General features: G+C 41.5%; 2 protein-coding genes across 3 annotated transcripts in view; both read left to right on the forward strand.

Moving 5' to 3' along the window:
* LOC129181235 (protogenin B-like) overlaps window positions 1-14,543 on the forward strand; it is a 24,873-nt gene extending 10,330 nt beyond the window's left edge. For both annotated transcript variants that reach the window (XM_054776130.1, XM_054776129.1), the window contains 17 exons: window positions 2,146-2,290; window positions 3,057-3,190; window positions 3,268-3,564; window positions 3,694-3,853; window positions 3,938-4,185; window positions 4,815-4,979; window positions 5,196-5,501; window positions 6,352-6,537; window positions 8,160-8,255; window positions 8,337-8,523; window positions 9,533-9,660; window positions 9,871-10,041; window positions 10,249-10,431; window positions 11,286-11,409; window positions 11,502-11,628; window positions 11,713-11,820; window positions 12,500-14,543. In XM_054776130.1, coding sequence (XP_054632105.1) covers window positions 2,146-2,290; window positions 3,057-3,190; window positions 3,268-3,564; window positions 3,694-3,853; window positions 3,938-4,185; window positions 4,815-4,979; window positions 5,196-5,501; window positions 6,352-6,537; window positions 8,160-8,255; window positions 8,337-8,523; window positions 9,533-9,660; window positions 9,871-10,041; window positions 10,249-10,431; window positions 11,286-11,409; window positions 11,502-11,628; window positions 11,713-11,820; window positions 12,500-12,877 — 3,143 coding nt within the window. In that variant the 3' untranslated portion in view covers window positions 12,878-14,543. The remainder of the gene's footprint in view (window positions 1-2,145; window positions 2,291-3,056; window positions 3,191-3,267; window positions 3,565-3,693; window positions 3,854-3,937; window positions 4,186-4,814; window positions 4,980-5,195; window positions 5,502-6,351; window positions 6,538-8,159; window positions 8,256-8,336; window positions 8,524-9,532; window positions 9,661-9,870; window positions 10,042-10,248; window positions 10,432-11,285; window positions 11,410-11,501; window positions 11,629-11,712; window positions 11,821-12,499) is intronic.
* A 476-nt stretch (window positions 14,544-15,019) lies between these two features.
* rsl24d1 (ribosomal L24 domain containing 1) lies at window positions 15,020-17,804 on the forward strand. The gene is made up of 6 exons (XM_054776751.1): window positions 15,020-15,169; window positions 15,700-15,813; window positions 15,932-16,004; window positions 16,172-16,235; window positions 16,361-16,446; window positions 17,383-17,804. Exons 1-6 carry the CDS (start codon window positions 15,089-15,091, stop codon window positions 17,457-17,459), a joined length of 495 nt encoding a protein of 164 aa, XP_054632726.1. The 5' UTR covers window positions 15,020-15,088; the 3' UTR covers window positions 17,460-17,804.
* The last annotated feature ends 73 nt before the right edge of the window (window positions 17,805-17,877 follow it).

Below are 17,877 nucleotides of genomic sequence, written 5' to 3' on the forward strand. Positions count from 1 at the left end.
AAGGTGGCCATGTCAAGCAGATATGTTCAGAATTGGCCCTGCAGCATTTCAAGAGAGAGGTTTTAATGACATACATACAAAAATAATCAAAAAGCAGCCTTAGCTCTCTTTGGATCATTGCATTGTCCTTACAGGCTATGGCTCTGTGTCATTGCTGAATGGTCCGCTAAACAGAGGAATCTCTGAAAGGCCGTTTGCCTTTTAGGCTTTGTTTGGAGTGCCCCTGACTGACCCAAGAGAAAAGGCTTTGAGGTTTTGAGCACATTTGTTTGTGCACATATCGGTGGACGGGGCAGCTGTGTCCATTCAAACGGGCCTGATCCACCATGCATGCTGCTCATTGGTCTGAGGAGGTATATCCCTCACTCGTGTCAAGGAAGCCAGCAAAGAAATATACTGATGTTGACACTGAGGACAGGGAGTGGAGGATAGCTTTTTCTTCAGTGTTTTGTCATGTTTGTTGATACAATGAATCATATATCCCAATTTTACAGAAAGATTGTACATGTGAAAAAGTTGTAAGCACATCATATTTACATAATATGCTGATTCGTTTATAGTTGTTGTCAAGTCTGTTACAGAGAATTACTATCCTATTATATTTACAAAAAAGAGCACATAAACCTCCCAAAGGTCCAAGTTTCGTCTTTTATGAGAAGGGGTTAAAGGTTTTGGTCATCTGTAGGCTGGAGTTGGAGGATGGGCCTCTCTCTCCGCTCTCCTTCTGTCCAGGGGTCCTTGGGTTCAGAGGTCAACAGGGAAGGGCTTTGTGATGTCACAGTCCTGATGTGACTGGGACGGCCTGCTTCTCTCGCTCCCAGGACACCATCCCTTTCACTGGGGCGACCCCTGTGTTGCCCCATCAGGCATAAGCCTTTTGTTGAATCTGAGCCAGTTTTACTAGTGACTGAACATGCTTAAAACTGCATAGTGAGTGAAGTTGGCCTTCTAAAAACATCCCTTGAGGGTTTTTCCTAGTGGTCTTGTAACACTTGTAACACTTTTGTTACAGTTCTTGATCTACAGAGGCTGCCAGAATTGTCTAATGTCTTACTGGTCCTTTTAAAATAAAGCTAAGTAAAGTTCTAATACTACAAAACATACAGTATATTCATAAGATGCAGCACAAGAATAACAAGGATACATTTTTTTATTCAAAGTGTAAGCGATATTGCAAGTTTGGATATAATCAATGGACATGGGCTTGAAGTCACCTCTGACCTCTTTAAAGAAACCTTTGTGCTGTTTGACCCAGACATTGATTTGCTCCTTATAACAGAGGCGAGCATATTAGCAGATCAGTGCGCCCAGGCCCTGCCCACCATCTACATCACTGATGCTGTGTTTGCATGACCAAAAGACAATTTATTTGTAAACAGAGGCATAGAGATTCAAGGTCCAAATATACTGTTGGTAACCACTTGCTTTTCATTCTCAGGTTGCCATCTAGCCCACAGACACTTCCTTTAGCAAAATTACGGCAAAAAACATCAGCCAGGTTAAAGTGATCCGTCACATGTCATTTAAACAAGCATCTCTTTGTGCATTATAGATGACATGAGGTTGTAAATTACAGCATTGCCCTTTAATTTTGACTTTGCAAAGCTGAGTGTTCCAATGTGAGTGTTTTAGTAGGGAGAATGGGTATTGATTTTCTTTAACACAATATTGACTTGTTTCCTGTTAGTGTGGGCGGGGTAAGGGAAGGAGTTATCACCTTAATGAGTGAAGGTCATTGGTATTACTTAGAGGCCCCTTCACATAAATGCAGATTAGGGGTTTTGTGTGTCTGTGTGACTAAGCACAGAGTGACTAAGCACAATGTATATGGATCCAAACATTAGCAAATTTAAAGCAATCATCTTTATTGTACATGAGTGCCATGTTTGCTTTACCGTTAGTTACGTGATGCTTTTCATTCATTGATTTGTTTTGATCCATAACTATACATCTTCAATTGACCCACTGGTTGGACCAGCTGCTCAGCACAGGGACTGGCAGCTTTTCTGTGCAATGGCAAGATGATAATATATCATAGTCACATGTCACATAGATTCGTTTCTGTCATAGACACCATCAAAATCAAGGCTTTGCATGTCGTATAATACAAATGTATAAAACCTTTTCCATTGAATTTCCCTGCAGGTATTTCAGAGTTTGTGTTGCACCCATCGCCTACGGAGGTGACTGAGGGCTCAGTGGCCCGATTCTCATGTGCAGTCACCTCCAGACCTCCTGCCACTATCACCTGGGAGTTCAAACAAAGCACATTACCTCTTCAGACTGACAGGTAATTTATATTAGTAGTGAGCCCTTCACGACCTATCTTACTTACTTGTGCTATAAACCAGAGATGGGGACTCGAGTTTGCGACTCGGACTCGAGTCACGCTTAAGTCGCATACAGAGGGACGTCAGACCTGACTTGTACTTGTGCTCAAAAGACTTCAGACTCGGCTCAGACTCATGTTTTGGGACTCGTGAACAATCATTATGTTTTCTTATTTCCATTCTTTTCGTTTTTGGAGTATTAAAATCTCTACAAGTGTTTAAAGTACTTTGAAATATTTTGTTTACAAGTTGTTTGCATTTAGCTAATAAAGTGTGAAGTTTTGCACTAATTAGAAGGATGTTAATTAGCCTACAATCCCTTTGACGGGGTGAGGTGTAACATTTTCTATATTTTTGTTTTTATTATGGTCCGACTGAGCCTTCACAACAGGCTCTTCTGCTTCACGTTGGAGGAAATTGTGTATTTTCTTCATATTGCATTGCAGTACCCTGTTTAAAGTGATCATATAACAAACAACTAAGGGATGATAATACAGTAGATGCTTGTATTCTTAGTAGACTGAATAGCAGCAGATGATAGAAGGCTCATTAAAACAGGAAGAGACATGTGAGATTTATTTTTTAGAGACTAATGTCTAATAATGTCTTCATTAAGGTGGCTCCATATACTGTAGAAATACTGTAAAATGCTTACGAAGGGTTTGAGCAGCACTATGTTCTATCCCACTTGTTTGACCTCAGTGACCTGTATTTGTTTGTGTATAGAATCACAGTTTTGCCCAATGGAGTCCTTCAGATCCACAGTGTACGACTGAAGGATGCTGGCCAGTATCGATGTGTCGCAACGAACATTGGCAGCCGACTGAAGAGTCGCGAGGCAACGCTGACAGTCATTCAAGGTGGGCATTCACTGTTGAAACTACCACTTTACTGGGAGCAGCTCATTTATTTCTCATTTTCCTTCCTTTTGTTAAAGGTGTGGGTGCTGAAACCCATAGGAGACCCAGAATCATAGCTGGACCTCAGAACATGACTGTTTCACTCCACCAAACTGTGGTGCTAGAGTGCTTAGCCACTGGAAACCCCTGGCCCATCATCTCCTGGAGCCGTGCTGATAGTAAACCTATTGATGTATATAAAGCCAAAGTGTTGGGCAATGGGAACTTGGTTGTTACAGATGTCAACGCAAAGCACAGTGGAGTCTACCTCTGCAGGGCCACCACCCCTGGAACCCGCAACTACACTATAGCTGCTGCCAACCTGACAGTTCAAGGTACAGTACACTCTTAAGTATTTTCACACCGTCATCAATCATATTGAAGAATATGATTCAACTTACTCTATAAAATAAGACGCATTATTTGTTTATCTCAACCATTTTTTTGGTATGCCATGTTTTCAGTGCCACCATCTCTTGTTGAGAGGCCTGAGAGTCAGACCCGTCCGAGGGCTGGCACTGCCCGCTTCATGTGCCAAGCGGAAGGAGTGCCTACACCTCGCATCAGCTGGCTAAAGAATGGAGAAGAGGTTCACTTAAATGGCCGCATTAAGATGTACAACAGGTATTAGTTATGGACAAGGCACAAATGTGTCCAAATAAGCTGTCTAAAAGACCTGTATTGATCATGTTTTTCCATGTTTCACAGTAAACTGGTGATCACTCAGATCATCCCCGAAGATGACGCTATCTATCAGTGCATGGCAGAGAGTGAACAGGGCTCAGTGCTGTCCTTAGCTCGCCTCATTGTTGTGATGTCAGAAGACAGGCCCAGTGCTCCGAGGAACATCCATGCTGAGACCATCTCAAGCTCGGCCATCTTGCTGGCATGGGAGAGGCCACTCTTCAATGCAGAAAGAGTCATAGCCTACTCCATTCATTACATGAAGGCTGAAGGTGAGACTTTTTTCTGACTGTTTTGTACTATTAAAGATGATAGCGAATCACAATACTGTCAGCTATCTCACTGTCTCATATGTGATCAACTGTCCTTGATGTGTTCATCTGTTGTTGCTGCACAGAGATGAGGTCAAGGAATGCATGGAAATAGCAACTTCACCTAACAACAAGCTTTGAAACTATTGTGCGCACACCATCACTCTCTCTTAAAGGAACAGGATACCTTTTTTAAAAAGCTTACCTCGTTGTGAAGAGCTGTTTTAAAAAACAAGTAGCTGTGTCAGAGGGGTATTACATTACATTACAGTACATTACAGTATATCATATCATATATCATATCATATATATCATATATCATATCACATCATATATCATATCATACTATTATGAAAGCAATATTTATTATTATTTTTTAATATTATGTCTACTTTTATTTAGATGGCATTACCTAATGTAGTGGCCAATTAATTTTGCTTAAAAAGGCCTGATAGTACATTGCAAACATACACACATAAAGATGAACAATAAGCATCAAGCCCTATGTATGCATTTCTTCAAAAAAGCTCCGTCTTCCAGGTTCCTGTCAACCTATTTCCTAACCTGCTCTCTGATCCTCTGCATGTCAGGTTTAAACAATGAGGAATACCAAATTGTTATTGGCAACGACACAACCAGTTACATTATCGATGATCTGGAGCCGGCTCGAAACTACACCTTCTACATTGTGGCTTACATGCCGATGGGAGCCAGTCGTATGTCTGACCAAGTCAGTCAACACACACTTGAGGATGGTAAGCTTTGAGACTCCCAGCATTCCTTGCAGTAAATCACTCTGGCAGTTTAGCTAAGGTGAATGTAAATCCTGTGTGTACACAGCACCATTTCAGTGGAAACGGGGAAAAGGGCATTGTCTTTTACCATAGCTGCAATGTTTTTTTTTGTTTAACTTTTAATAGGAAATACGATACAGCTTTACTTTACACCCTTATGTGTTATTTTTCTTTCAGTGCCTCTGCGTACACCGGAGCTACATTTGATAAGCCACAACTCAACAGACATCCGGGTAAGCTGGCAGCAGCTTCCCTCCAAGTTGAGCCGCGGGCGGGTGTCAGCGTACAGGCTGTCCTATCGCACAGCTGCAGACAGCGCAGTGATCTCAGTAGAGCTACCTCAGAACAGCACCGAGTACCTGTTGGAGGGCCTCCAGCCCGACACCATCTACCTATTTCGTATGGCTGCAGCGACCCGTGTGGGCTGGTGTGAGCCTTCGGCGTGGACATCCCACCGTACACCTAAGACCTCCAGTGGCAAAGGTAAACAAGCAGCAGGAAAGGTACATCTAAAACATTCACCCAGCAGAGCATTGTAGGCGAGATGTCACTGATTTTGGTCGAGAGGCTCAAAAAGTTCTGTTCTCATTCATCCCAATTGGGTTGAGATCAGGGCTCTCAGGTTGTCCCGTGTGAAAATCATCTAACTATATACCTTTATGAACCTTGAAAAAAAGTCATCCCCAAAACTGTTACCACAAAGTTGGAAGCAAACGATTACCTATAATTTAGCGGCCCAACCTTGGATTGATGACTTTCATCTTTAAAAGTTTCATGTCTATGCTTTAGTGCATATATTCCCTATTATTGTCCACTTGCTGCATTACTTCTTTCAGTAAGAAAGCCCATTGAGCCCATGTCATGTTGAGTATTCCAGCTGTGGCAAAGAGACATTTTTTTGCTCCCGCATCGAGGCCATCTCATGTCCAGAGTTTGTTGTTGTAGCCTTGTAGTTATTGTCCTGCAGTCTTTTGTGTTGGTTACTCAGAAACCTTTGCCCTCTGCTGTCAGTGATGTAAGAGCCGCCTCAGTCACGGGTCATAAAGAGAGGGCCTCAGGCGTGAGTATGGGGAAAAGAATAGCCTTTTTTCACATGCTGCTGTCTTCGTCCCAGCTTCTTTTTTCTGCTGCGGCCTATATATTGTTAATAGTTTGCTAATAAATGGTTAACTACTCAATGCCGTTTTCCCCTTATGTTTATCAAACTCCCCTAAAATACTTTGAAAGCAACATTGTTACTTCTAGCAGCACCCCAAGTAAGTTTAGTATTGTTTTGTGATATTCCAAGTGTGAAAGTGTATTGATTTGATGCCTGCTCTCTTTCCCGTTTCAGTGCCCAAAGCCCCAATTTTTCAACTTGAGCCGCTTAACTGCACCTCCATTGTGGCACGCTGGCAAACTGCCCTACAATCTGAGGCTATCCTTGGCTACCGCTTGTGTTACCATGAGGAGAGCCAACCGGAGCAGCCCGTCATCCAGCTGCAGGCTCAGACTTACACCTACACCATCAGTGGTCTTGGTAAGATGGGACAGATAGTGGACGATGTAGATGATAACATTAACATACGTCTGTTGGGTGTTTAATTCAAAGTCAGTGGGCAGTTGGTCGCTGCATTTGCATTCTCACCTTCGACCGAGATCAATGTGGGCTGACCTCTTCAGTTTGCCTGCAGTATTGAGTAGGATCAGCCTCCTAGGTTAGAGGTCAGGGTCCAGATGTCCCTCCCACCACCGTTTCCCATACAGTGGCTTGCATAATTACCCCTAGCTATTGTGTTGTGTTCAGGGCCAGACCTGCCTTACCAGATCCTCCCCCCTCCTCTTTCACTGGACCGCGAAACAGACAAAACAACCCCTCGGGATTGGCCAGAGCTGGACAGGACTGCTGACCTCTAGCCATGAGACAGCAGTCTTGGATTAGTCTCCTGCCCCCAATGCTTGTCTATGCTGTCCATGTAAATAACCTGCAATAATCGGTATGCAACACAGAGCTATGTTGCGCTGCTTAAAACTACTAACAATGTCCCTTTGCTTTCTATGAGTCACTCAGCAAAGTGTGTTCTCAATATGCTGCAATAGAATCAGCACATACAGTATTTGGCCCTTTTTCAATTTAAACAGGCTCAAAGTTCAGCTCTGTTTGCTTCTATTGGTAATGAAAATGAAAATGATTGATAATCAGCCTGCTGTGGTTGTTGATTCTATAACAGGTTCTATAACAACAATGCACAACTTTTGTTTTGGAGCCATGTTTGCTCCAAGTTGAAGGCTGTAACGCAAGGACAACAGAGGAACAAAACAAGGAACAAAAGGGGCCCCCCTCCTATCCCAATGTCCTGCTCCCAGATTCCGTCTGTTCTATCTTGGCCTGACCCAGTGACCCAAGTCAAACTCCCCCCGGTCCCATGGGCCTTGGCTCCCAGCAGCTGAAGGTTGCCCCATGGCCCAGCCCCCACAACGTGGCCTGGACACCCCGCCTCCCATGGTCAATATCCATAGGCTGACCTTTAACACTGGAGGCATAAAACTAACCTTAACACTCCCTGAAAACGTCCTGATTTAGGAGCTGAGGCAATGGTAGCAGTTTAGGTTAAAACCCAAAATGTATAATTTCATGTTAACTTGCTTACTGATCTTTGTTTTTTTCAGATTTGAATTTGTAATTTGATTTGAATTAAAAAATGGCTGTTTTTGGACGCTTGTTATTGTTATGCGTTGTACTCTAATCTGATGTTTATCAAGGCATACAGTATATTCACTATTGATCATACCAACATTTTTGGGGGCAGGCTGATCCTTCTCCTTCTTCTCTTGTCACAGGACAGGACATGATAAATTAGAGATTGTGGTGACACAGAAGACCATGCATTGTCCGTGTTTGGGGGGTGGCTGGTTTTGACCCACTCACTTCACCCCCTGTCGTTATTCTTAATGCATCTTAATGCAATCTGTCTGCCTTCTGTGAAATATGTGTTATATATTTGTATATATTTATATTTGTTTGCCTCCATGCTGGCATGTTGATCTTCTCTCATTTTTGACCCCAAAGCATCCAATAATGACAATGGTTTTGCATTGGTGTGTCAAGGCTTTTGTTGTTAGCAACATTAGCAAATGGAAAATGTGTCTTATGTGTCCCAGATCCGAGGAGGAGGTATCGTGTCAAGATCCTAGCTTTCAGTCAGGGAGGAGATGGCTACGAGACGGACCAAGCCATCAGTACTCCTGGATGTGTGTGTAAGTACATTACAAGTTTTGATTTGAACTTTTCATGACATAACCTGATGTATATATTTTCTTCACTTGCTTTTCTTACAGCTGCTAGGGACCAAATGGCAGCAACTCCTCCACCTCCGGATCATGTGACTGTCTCGGCCAACAATTCCTCAGAAGTGTCCTTGCGTTGGAAACACCCCACCTTCACTTCTGAGAAGGCTGTCAGCTACACTGTCCGCTACACGATTGTGGGAACGCACAATACTTCTGCTTTACGCTACTTGCAAACGTAAGCTAACGTTCCAAAATTTTAGATACTGTAATTCTTTGTGTCTTGCGGTGTGAATCAGCGATGTAGTGTTTCCAAAATAAGCCTGTCTCTCTCATCCATATTAAAAACGTGTTCAGGCTTATATCCCCCTTCCTCCATGATGGCTTTAAATTTGTTCATGTATGCCCGGCATCCGCAGAGGCGGCCTCTCTGTGGTCTTTCTGCGGACAGTTAGAGCCCTTTTGCATCCTTGTTAAAATGTATCGCTTCTGCCGCCCTTATGTTATCTTCCTCCTTCTTTATGGTACGAACAGAAGATTAATTTATTCCGTAATGGTGCCCTACAGCTGCGTCAGTTCTACCTTCCTTCAGCATGTCCAGAATTCCAACTTTATGTGCAATGGTTAGCATCTTCCTCTGCCTTTTGGGTGCAACTGCAGGTGCCTTTGTCGGCGCAGAGTGTTTCGTCGACATTGTGAGTTTTGTCGGGGAGAAAACTTGCAAACATACAGCACAAAAGAGCCGCACTACTAGAACAATTCGGTAAATTAGGCAAGCTGAACGCATTCTGTACTGTACAGGACACATGGCATGGAGGAGATTGATTGATGTTCTACAGTCCCTTAGCCAATCAGGACGCAGAAGACAATGCGGGTTCCCCCTTAATGAATCTCATATGCTGTAAAAAAAAAAAAAAAAAAAAAAAAAAAAAAAAGCATGCTACACAGTGAACAATTGCACACAAAAAAAATTTGTGTAATAGTGAGGCCGTGTAAGGTGAACCGCGTTATATCGAGGGAACGCTGACTGTATATGCAAAACTGTGGACAAAAATGATGGGCGTGAGGAGGCTTATTTGTTATGACTTGTAGTAATATAAATTGGCCATTGCTTTACATTTGAGTCAATGTGAGTTTTTATTTTTTCAAGAGTTTTTTTTAAGAGTTCATAGTAATAACAACTTTTAATATAATATTAAAGGAGTCGGCTCGGGTTCTTGGTTAAGAATGTTGTTTGTTTTCCACAGTACCAAAGAAAATGTGACGGTGCAAAATTTAGATCCAAATACTTCCTACGAGTTTGTGGTGCGTCTCCATGTGGATCAGATGTCAAGTCCTTGGAGCCCTGCTGTTTATCATCACACACTGCCAGCAGGTGAATTCAATTTATGATACATTATACTGTGTAATGTATTCAGCAACATTCACTGTACACGTGTGATGTTTTCTTTTCCATGCTTTGCATACACAGAATGCCATTCACAGACAAGCATGCAACTATAGCTTTCATAACTGATTTTGCTGTCTTACAGTATGTCTTCCTGTAAATGAATGTTCATCGTGTTCTTAATGGCTTTGTCTGCAGCACCCAGACGACCGCCCACAGGAGTGAGAGTAACTCTGATTGAGGAAGACACAGCCTTGGTGTCCTGGAAGGAGCCAACTGAGTCCAACGTGGTGGTTACACACTACACCATCCTCTATGCTTCCCAGAAGTCTTGGATGGCTGGACACTGGCAAATAATTCGAATAGAGGGTGAGCCAGGCAGGAGACAGGGATTCACAAAGTTAACATTCACTACATGATAGTTTGGATCATTTTAACAGTGTTTTGACAGTATGACACTGTAGAATAGAATAAAATATTATTTAAATATGAGTATTACCAACGCACAAAGGATCTGTTAGTGCTGAGTTTTTGTATCCCGTACCCTGATTGTCTGCTTCTTCTACCCCATTGCAGGAAGCCATACAATGGCTCTTCTGGAGAAGCTAGAACCAGGGAATGTCTACATGGTGAAGATCTCTGCCTCCAACCAAGTGGGAGATGGCCCTTTCTCAGATGTCGTTGAGCTGGCTATGAAGCGCGGAAATGCTCAACACAGCAAGAAGGCGTGGCACTCGCATAGTTTTCAGCACACAGTCGGTGAGTACATTATAGATGCAATTATTTCATCTAACGGGTTTTGTTTTAGTTTGCAAAGCTTGTAATTTGTAATATTTATTACAATGATGTCAATCATAATTCTCTTTGACATGCAGTTGCAATCGAAATCATTCGACCTCTGTTGGGGGGGGGGTTCTCAAGATGTGGAAACTTTCAGTAGATAGTTTAGATTAAAGCACAGATTGTAAAAATTTGACCGTTTGTTACATTAGTTGCGTTGAGCTGTTGGTGTATTTCACACTACTGCAAGTTCATCAACTCTGCAAATAAATTGCATTTACGGTGAGGGTTTAATCATTTCTAAGAAACAAAATATTAGAAAATGGAAAATAGAACATGAATGAGGAAAAAAAAGATGACAAATATTGTTCTGATGTTTTGTTTACGTGGAAAGCATCCTTGTTTTTTATCCTAGCGACTACGGGCGGAGTGGGCACACTACTACACTACTTTTTAGTTGTACTGTTCAGTTACTTTCTTGTTTTTGTTTGATACTACTACCACTACAGATACATTTCAGGATGAACCTAAAATGTGCTACCGCATCACCTTTACAGGTGAACTTCATTTGAGCTAGTTTTGAATGCACATGTCCAACATGCTCAATACTTAACGCACAACTTGCTGTTCTGACTTTATGGTTGTGCGTATCCCTAACTTTTTGTGAGTCGTATATAATTCAGGAATAACTTCTAATTAGTACCTGCATGTTATTGTATTTTAAACAGAAATTAACAATCATGAGTGTGAAACTGTAAATGAACACATGCAGACTTATTTCCTCGTGGTTGTCTGTGTTCTGTAGTTTAAATTCCTATGTTTTATTTTTTCAGTCTTCTCTGATGGTCTCTACCACATAGACCAAAGATCCATGACTGGGATTATTGTCGGCGTGAGCATCGCCTTGGCCTGTATTGTAATGTGTGCCTTGATCCTCATCAGTAAAGGCAGACCAAGGTACTTATTGTCGCTATCGTCACATGAGCGAAGCTGCAAGATGACTTTCATTATCATTAAGTGTCATTTTTATTCTGTATTATTTTGTCTAGAAAATCCTCCAGCAACAAAGCCGTTGCTGAGCCTCCTGGTGAAGGTTTGTCTTGGCATCATGAGTGCCATGTTGAGAACGCTGAAGCCCTCATCCCCATGATGAGTACTCACTTCATAGAAGCCAAGGTCAGATAAGGAACAAGCAAGTGTCTGAAGAGCTTGTTATTTCAAGAGCAGAATGAATTTGATGTACTGTCACATGTTTTTCAGGGTGGTTCTAATATTGTGATAAATAGTGCGGGGCCTGCAATGAGCAAGAATCAAAGCAAGAGGTGGCTGCTCTGCAATAAAGACATCAGCAGTCCTATTGAGAATGATGTAAGGAGTGTGACGTAACCTGCCTGTTGAAGAACCCACATTATACTATTTCAGTCTCAGATGTCCCACAATATTGTATTACAAGTGCGTTAGTCAAATTCCAGCCTTGATGCTGGAATTTAGACTGTCTAAAAGTGCTTTTGGTAAGCCCTACTGTGTTACTGTCATTTTAATGCTAATGAGCTGTGTTTGTCCATGCCTGTCTCCGAGAGCGTGTGGCTCCAAGACGCACTTGATCCACTTTTTACATGCACACTGTAACTCTGCACCATCGTAATAGATGCCATGTATCGGATCAACATTAAGTAGTGGGACACAAACACGGGTATAGGTGCGTGAGCTACAGCACATGACAACGTGACAATCACACGCGACATTAGCCTAGTCACTAGAGAAAAAAACAAATGATAAAACTTCCAGCTTGCAGATCTGAAGCGGGATAGTTGTCAAAAGTCCAGACTTTATTTTAAGATGTGTAGCGAAGCCTCGGTGACGAGATAGGGGTATACAAATACTCATAAAAACCCTTCAAAAGCAACCATTTGAGTGCCTTTGAAAAGTGGAGCAAACAATTGAGATTTTGCTAACATTTGGTGCTCATAAATAAGCTCCAGGGACACATACATTATTACTGTTATAGCATCAATATCATTTATAATAAATCACGTTTTCTCTGTAGGTGGAGGGGAGAGTCAGCTTGTATGAGGCTGGCAAAACTATTCTGAGGTATGAGGAGCATCTAGGGTCTGCGCCCCTGCCACCATCGTCCCAGGAGATCATCTTTGGACCCTTCCATGCAGAAAGCTCTCAAGGCAGCGATGGTAGCCAAGAGACGGGAGACTCTGGGCACTATTCCACTAATGAGGAAAGCAACGAAGAGATGAGCGATCCATCTACCAACCAAAGCTCCAGACCCGATTCTTCTGGACCGTGTGATGGCACCGCCATGACTGAACTGAAGCCGTCTTTTCAAGTGGAAAACGAGCAAATATGTCTTTCCCTCCATCTTTCAGCGCCTGACCCTGCTCGGCCATGCTGTGCTTCTGATGGTAGCTAGCGCTCGACTCAGAATTGACCATTTCTACCTCTTTTGCCTCCTGCCTTGAGCCTTATTTCCTGCGGCACGAGGAAACGCGAAGTCAGCTGCTGTGAAGGAGGAAAACGAGCAATATCTTCAGATCTACCTCAGGATTTTGTATGAATGTTGATTACAGCAATTTATTTCTTTTGTTTCTACCTGTTGGTCTTTGTGGCATCATCTGTCCTTAACCAAAGCTCACCCATGATGAATGTTCTAAAGACTGTGATACATTTTTGTCACATTTCATAGTTTTTTTTTCCACTGGACCCGAGGAGGTGTTTGATTGTCTACTTCATTTGTTGTTTCTACATAACTACCTCCTTCCACCGACGTGAAGCCACGTCGTTGCCACGTCTTGTTTCTTTTGTTGGGAGTAGTTTTCATTTTTGCAGTTGAAAGCGCTTTTGTTCCCATTGCTTTTTTTTGTGTGCCTCGTGGAGGGAAAAAAACAAGTGCATTAGATACCGTCAAACTATTTGGGTTGTTTGAAATGCAGGACATTTTAGTGCACTGAACTCAAAGCTTTAACATGGCCTTAAATACTGAAAGGGCTTTGCATACTCGATCCAAAGACATGAATATTTGTACCCAAAGAGTTTTTAATATTAAGCAACCAAAAATGTAATGGATGTACATGACAAGGGTGTCTTTGCCAAAAGCACTGTTCTGTGCCAGTGATGTACATTTCTTTCTGAATGGTCGTTTCAGTGCTTCAGTCAGTGTGAATTTTATTGGCGCTTTAGTCTGGTGAAAGCTTTAGCTCAAGTCTCCGTGGCTTGGGTTCCGTTTGCCTTGTAGACCATTGCTAAGCGCAGCGGTGACGCCGATGCTATTATCCAAAGAGTTGTCTGCTTCCTCAAATGGGTGTGGCTTTTCATTCAGTTGATCCTTGGCGTGAGGAGGTGGACACTATTGATCCACTGTGTCCTGTCAGTGATAGATGATGTGATTTTTTCTTTGTGCACACATCATCTAATCACTGCTCCCCCGGTTTTCCTGTATGGGGAATTGTTCTCTATGCCGCTGTGATATTTGTTGTCCAGGTGTGACAAGGAAGGATTCTGACTATCAAAATGGAAGCCCAATGTGTGAAGAGCAACATAATCAATTTTTATATCTTTGTAATTGAAATGATCTCAACCAAAGAAGCTTTAAGTCTCTTGCGATTTTCTTTGGGTTCATTTAAACAACTTGAAATGTGGTGTGATATTCCATAGAAATACATTTTACATTGTTGTTTTTTTTGAAAGCTTAAGATGTGAAATCTGATCTGCTGTCTGAGATACCAACCTCATGAGAATTAGGTAATGTCAAAAATGTTAATTTAGCATGTAGTAATTACATGTCACAGTTTCTGTGTGGCATTTACTTAATATTGCTGCTGTCATGCTCACAGTTTGTGTTGGTATACATTACAAATGATGACATGAATGCCACAGATCATTTTGCTGACTTTACTTAGGTGCCAAATGTAGATTTATAGTGTGTAGTCTTGACTGTCTTAATTTAAATTATGTTGGGTTTTGTTTTTCAAGCTCTTGAATACCAAAATACACATTTTAATCCAAAGCGTGCAACAAAAAAAAGATTTTTATGGGTTGGAATGTTGCAAAGGAATTTTTGATACTCTCAAGATGATCACAAATGCTAATAAATAAAATTGTTCTTGGAAAAATACCATATGGTTTCACTGTGTCTGCTTCAGTCAGTTGGTAGCAGTAAACTAATTCATATTAGTAGGCAAGAAAACATGTAATCAAATTAATTATGTAGATTATGTAAAAGCCCTGTTTCCATTTTTTCCACTTATGATAACATTTAAGTCAAAAAATTGAACGTGTGTCCCAGAAACAGCATGCTTTGCATCCATTTACAAAGCCGGTGTACATATTGAATCTGGTACACTTTAAACAAAAATGTCATCTATGTTGCCTCATTCATTACAACATCTACAAATCTAAATATTTAAAGTCAAGAATTCCTAAATGGAACATATTTATCTTGTACCACTACTCTGTATTTGTGTTGTCTTTGCAATATTTTGAGCTGCCACAGTAAAATCGTTTCGGAATATGTCCAGCAGGGGGCAGTGAGTCTTCCACAGCTCCAGGGGTCAACGAAGAAAAAGTAGAAGGAAGCGGTCGGTCTTGTTGTCAGCTTTAAGGACGCAGCACTCGTGCTGTGAAAATGCGTATCGAGAAATGTTATTTTTGCTCGGGTCCAGTGTACCCAGGACATGGAGTTATGTTTGTGCGGAATGATTGCAAGGTATGATCTATTGTGTGTCTATTATCACTCGATGAAATCGAGTTTAAGCGTTCGTGTTGGCCCGACATCTGGACGGCTAATGCTAGCGTAACGTGCTCACGTGGGAATGAAAAAATACTTCGCTGATCAGTTCGAGGTAATAAATAGCCTGAATCTTTTAGACTAACTCTTTAATGTGTACAAAATGTAATTTTAAGTGGACAATGCACTTTTATTCTCATGATGGGTTGAGTAGATGGGCCCAGGCGTTTAATTTGCGCATGCGCCTTTAATGTCTGGTGTGTCTCGTGGAGACAGTGCACCCCCTAATGGCGAACAAGAGAGACGTCAGCTATAGTAAGTCCCAGTGAACAGATTTCCATACAAAATACACCTTAGTTTGAACATTTAATAGTCTTTGTTCATATTTTTTTAAGTGTAACTATCAACAAGAAGTTACTTTTTTTATTTGTCACGGTTTGCAACACTTTTGCTTTTGTTTGTTTATACACCAGCAACAACTAAAATCACACATTGTTTTTTTTCTGCAGACATTCAGATTCTGCAAATCAAAATGTCATAAGAATTTCAAGAAGAAGCGCAACCCCAGAAAGACCAGATGGACCAAAGCATTCAGAAAGGCAACTGGAAAAGAATTGACTGTGGTAGGATGTATTAAAATTATATATTTTTAGTCGACTGATAATAATACCCAATAATGAGTAATAAAATAGAATTGCATTCTTCTTCTGTCCCTTATGTCCTTCATAATGTGTGTTTCAGGATAATGCTTTGGAGTTTGAGAAACGCAGAAACATGCCTGTTAAATACGACAGAGAGATATGGGACAAGACAGGTATTTTACACGTTATCTATAGGGTAAAAATATCTGAATTAATCACTTGATTGGAAAAGTAATAAGACGAAAACATATAACAAGATTGTGCTGATCAGAACTTAATTGTTAGTACTCGTGTGCTGCTTAGTCACTTGATTGCTGACCATCCTTTGTCACTTTTGCAGTGGGTGCAATGAAGAGGGTGGAAGAAATCAAACGGAAACGGCAGGCAAGATTTATCATGAACAGGTGTGCACTACTTCATTTTTGCTCTGATCTTTCACTTCGTACTTTCTGTACAACTACTGTTTGGTTGTATGTAACAAATATGATGGATTTGGCTACTAACATTGTGTTTTGTGTGGATTCTGTAGATTAAAGAAGGGCAAAGAATTGGAGAAGGAAGAGGCCATCAAGGAAGTGAAGAAGAATATTCACCTTATCAAGGCCCCACATGCAGGTAAGCTCTTAGTGCAGTGCTCCTCAAATAGTGGGTGGGTTCCCCTGAGGGGGGGGGCACGGTGAACTGTCACGGGTGAGAGGCAGGGAGGACTTTCTTTTTAATTTTTTATGGGGCCTGGAATTCCTGGCTGTACCCCTGCTATTGGCTGTGTGATCTTAAAAAAGGACCCCTCAAATCACCTAAATTTAGACAAAAACATATTTTTACTTCATTTTTCAACATATGTCACTCATGAAAACTACAGAGGATGAGTTGCATTCCTTAAGGAGTCTTTCCATGTGAGAGTTCATTGTCTGATGAAGCGCTGGAAAGGCTTCCAGGCAACAGTAGCTGGGCTCCAAGTGGAGAGCAGTCAGCGGACCCCAGTGTCTTACACGCTGAGAAAGATTGGTCATCTTGTCTGATGAATTCAATTATTTTACAAAACGGCTCGGCCTTTTCACACATTTTCACACATACGGGCGAGTGTTGCCCAGCGTTTTGGCTACGTTAACTGCCATTTGACTGATCCTGCACCGTGAGTCTTGAAAACTCACCATATTACGTCAAGTCACAGCGTTTGTTCTTCAAATGCCGTGTTGAATTAGGTGCTACCCCTGTGAGATATTTTTCGTGGCATGTGTTGCAAGATGCATACTTTACATCATTCTGACAAATGGTGTAGTTTCCATTCGGCATACGTGTGTTTGGGTTTGCCTCTACAAGCCCACGCAGTGTGAGGTGGGTGGGGTCACTACCCAAGACATTAGAGAAGGGCAATACACAAAAGGGTCTCTACAGGTTGCAGGCTGCAATGGTACGAGCCACAGATGACAGTTTTTTAGTTTTTTGTGATCTATCACATGTTTTCCAATCGATTGAAACATCCCTGGTTGAAAGCAGTTTGATTATTTTGAAGGAGAGACAAAACGTTTTCTTTTTTTCTTTATACAGGAAAAGCCACGAAACTGGAAGAGAAAATGTTGCAGAAATTACAAGAGGACGTGGACATGGCGGGTGAAGATAATTAATTTTTTTGTGAAGACAACTTCGTGTGGCTTGTAGTGGACTCTCCATTTGTTCGGGAACCAACAAATATAATTGTGTTTTGGCAAACTGCAGAGCATTCGGTTTTAAGTGATATATAGCAGTTTAAAACTCTCTGCAGGCTTTTGTGTGCGCTTTCCACAAATACTGTGTCGTTTTACATACCACATGTACAGGAATGACATTAATGCAGAAAAGGCCTCCAAATAAATGTTTTTTGTTATCACAAGTATTGTTTCGCTAGCTTTTATGTATTCTTCGTGTTATTCCTGACATGATTTGTGTATTGCCAAGTAGCCACATATATTTGATTAAAAACTTCAGTATGATGCAGTGCATTTCTACACCACTCATCTACAACCACAATAATAAAGATTATTGCAGACAGATTACAGCAAATGT

Source organism: Dunckerocampus dactyliophorus, chromosome 5, assembly GCF_027744805.1.
Source record: "Dunckerocampus dactyliophorus isolate RoL2022-P2 chromosome 5, RoL_Ddac_1.1, whole genome shotgun sequence".
Classification (NCBI taxonomy): Eukaryota; Metazoa; Chordata; class Actinopteri; order Syngnathiformes; family Syngnathidae; genus Dunckerocampus; species Dunckerocampus dactyliophorus.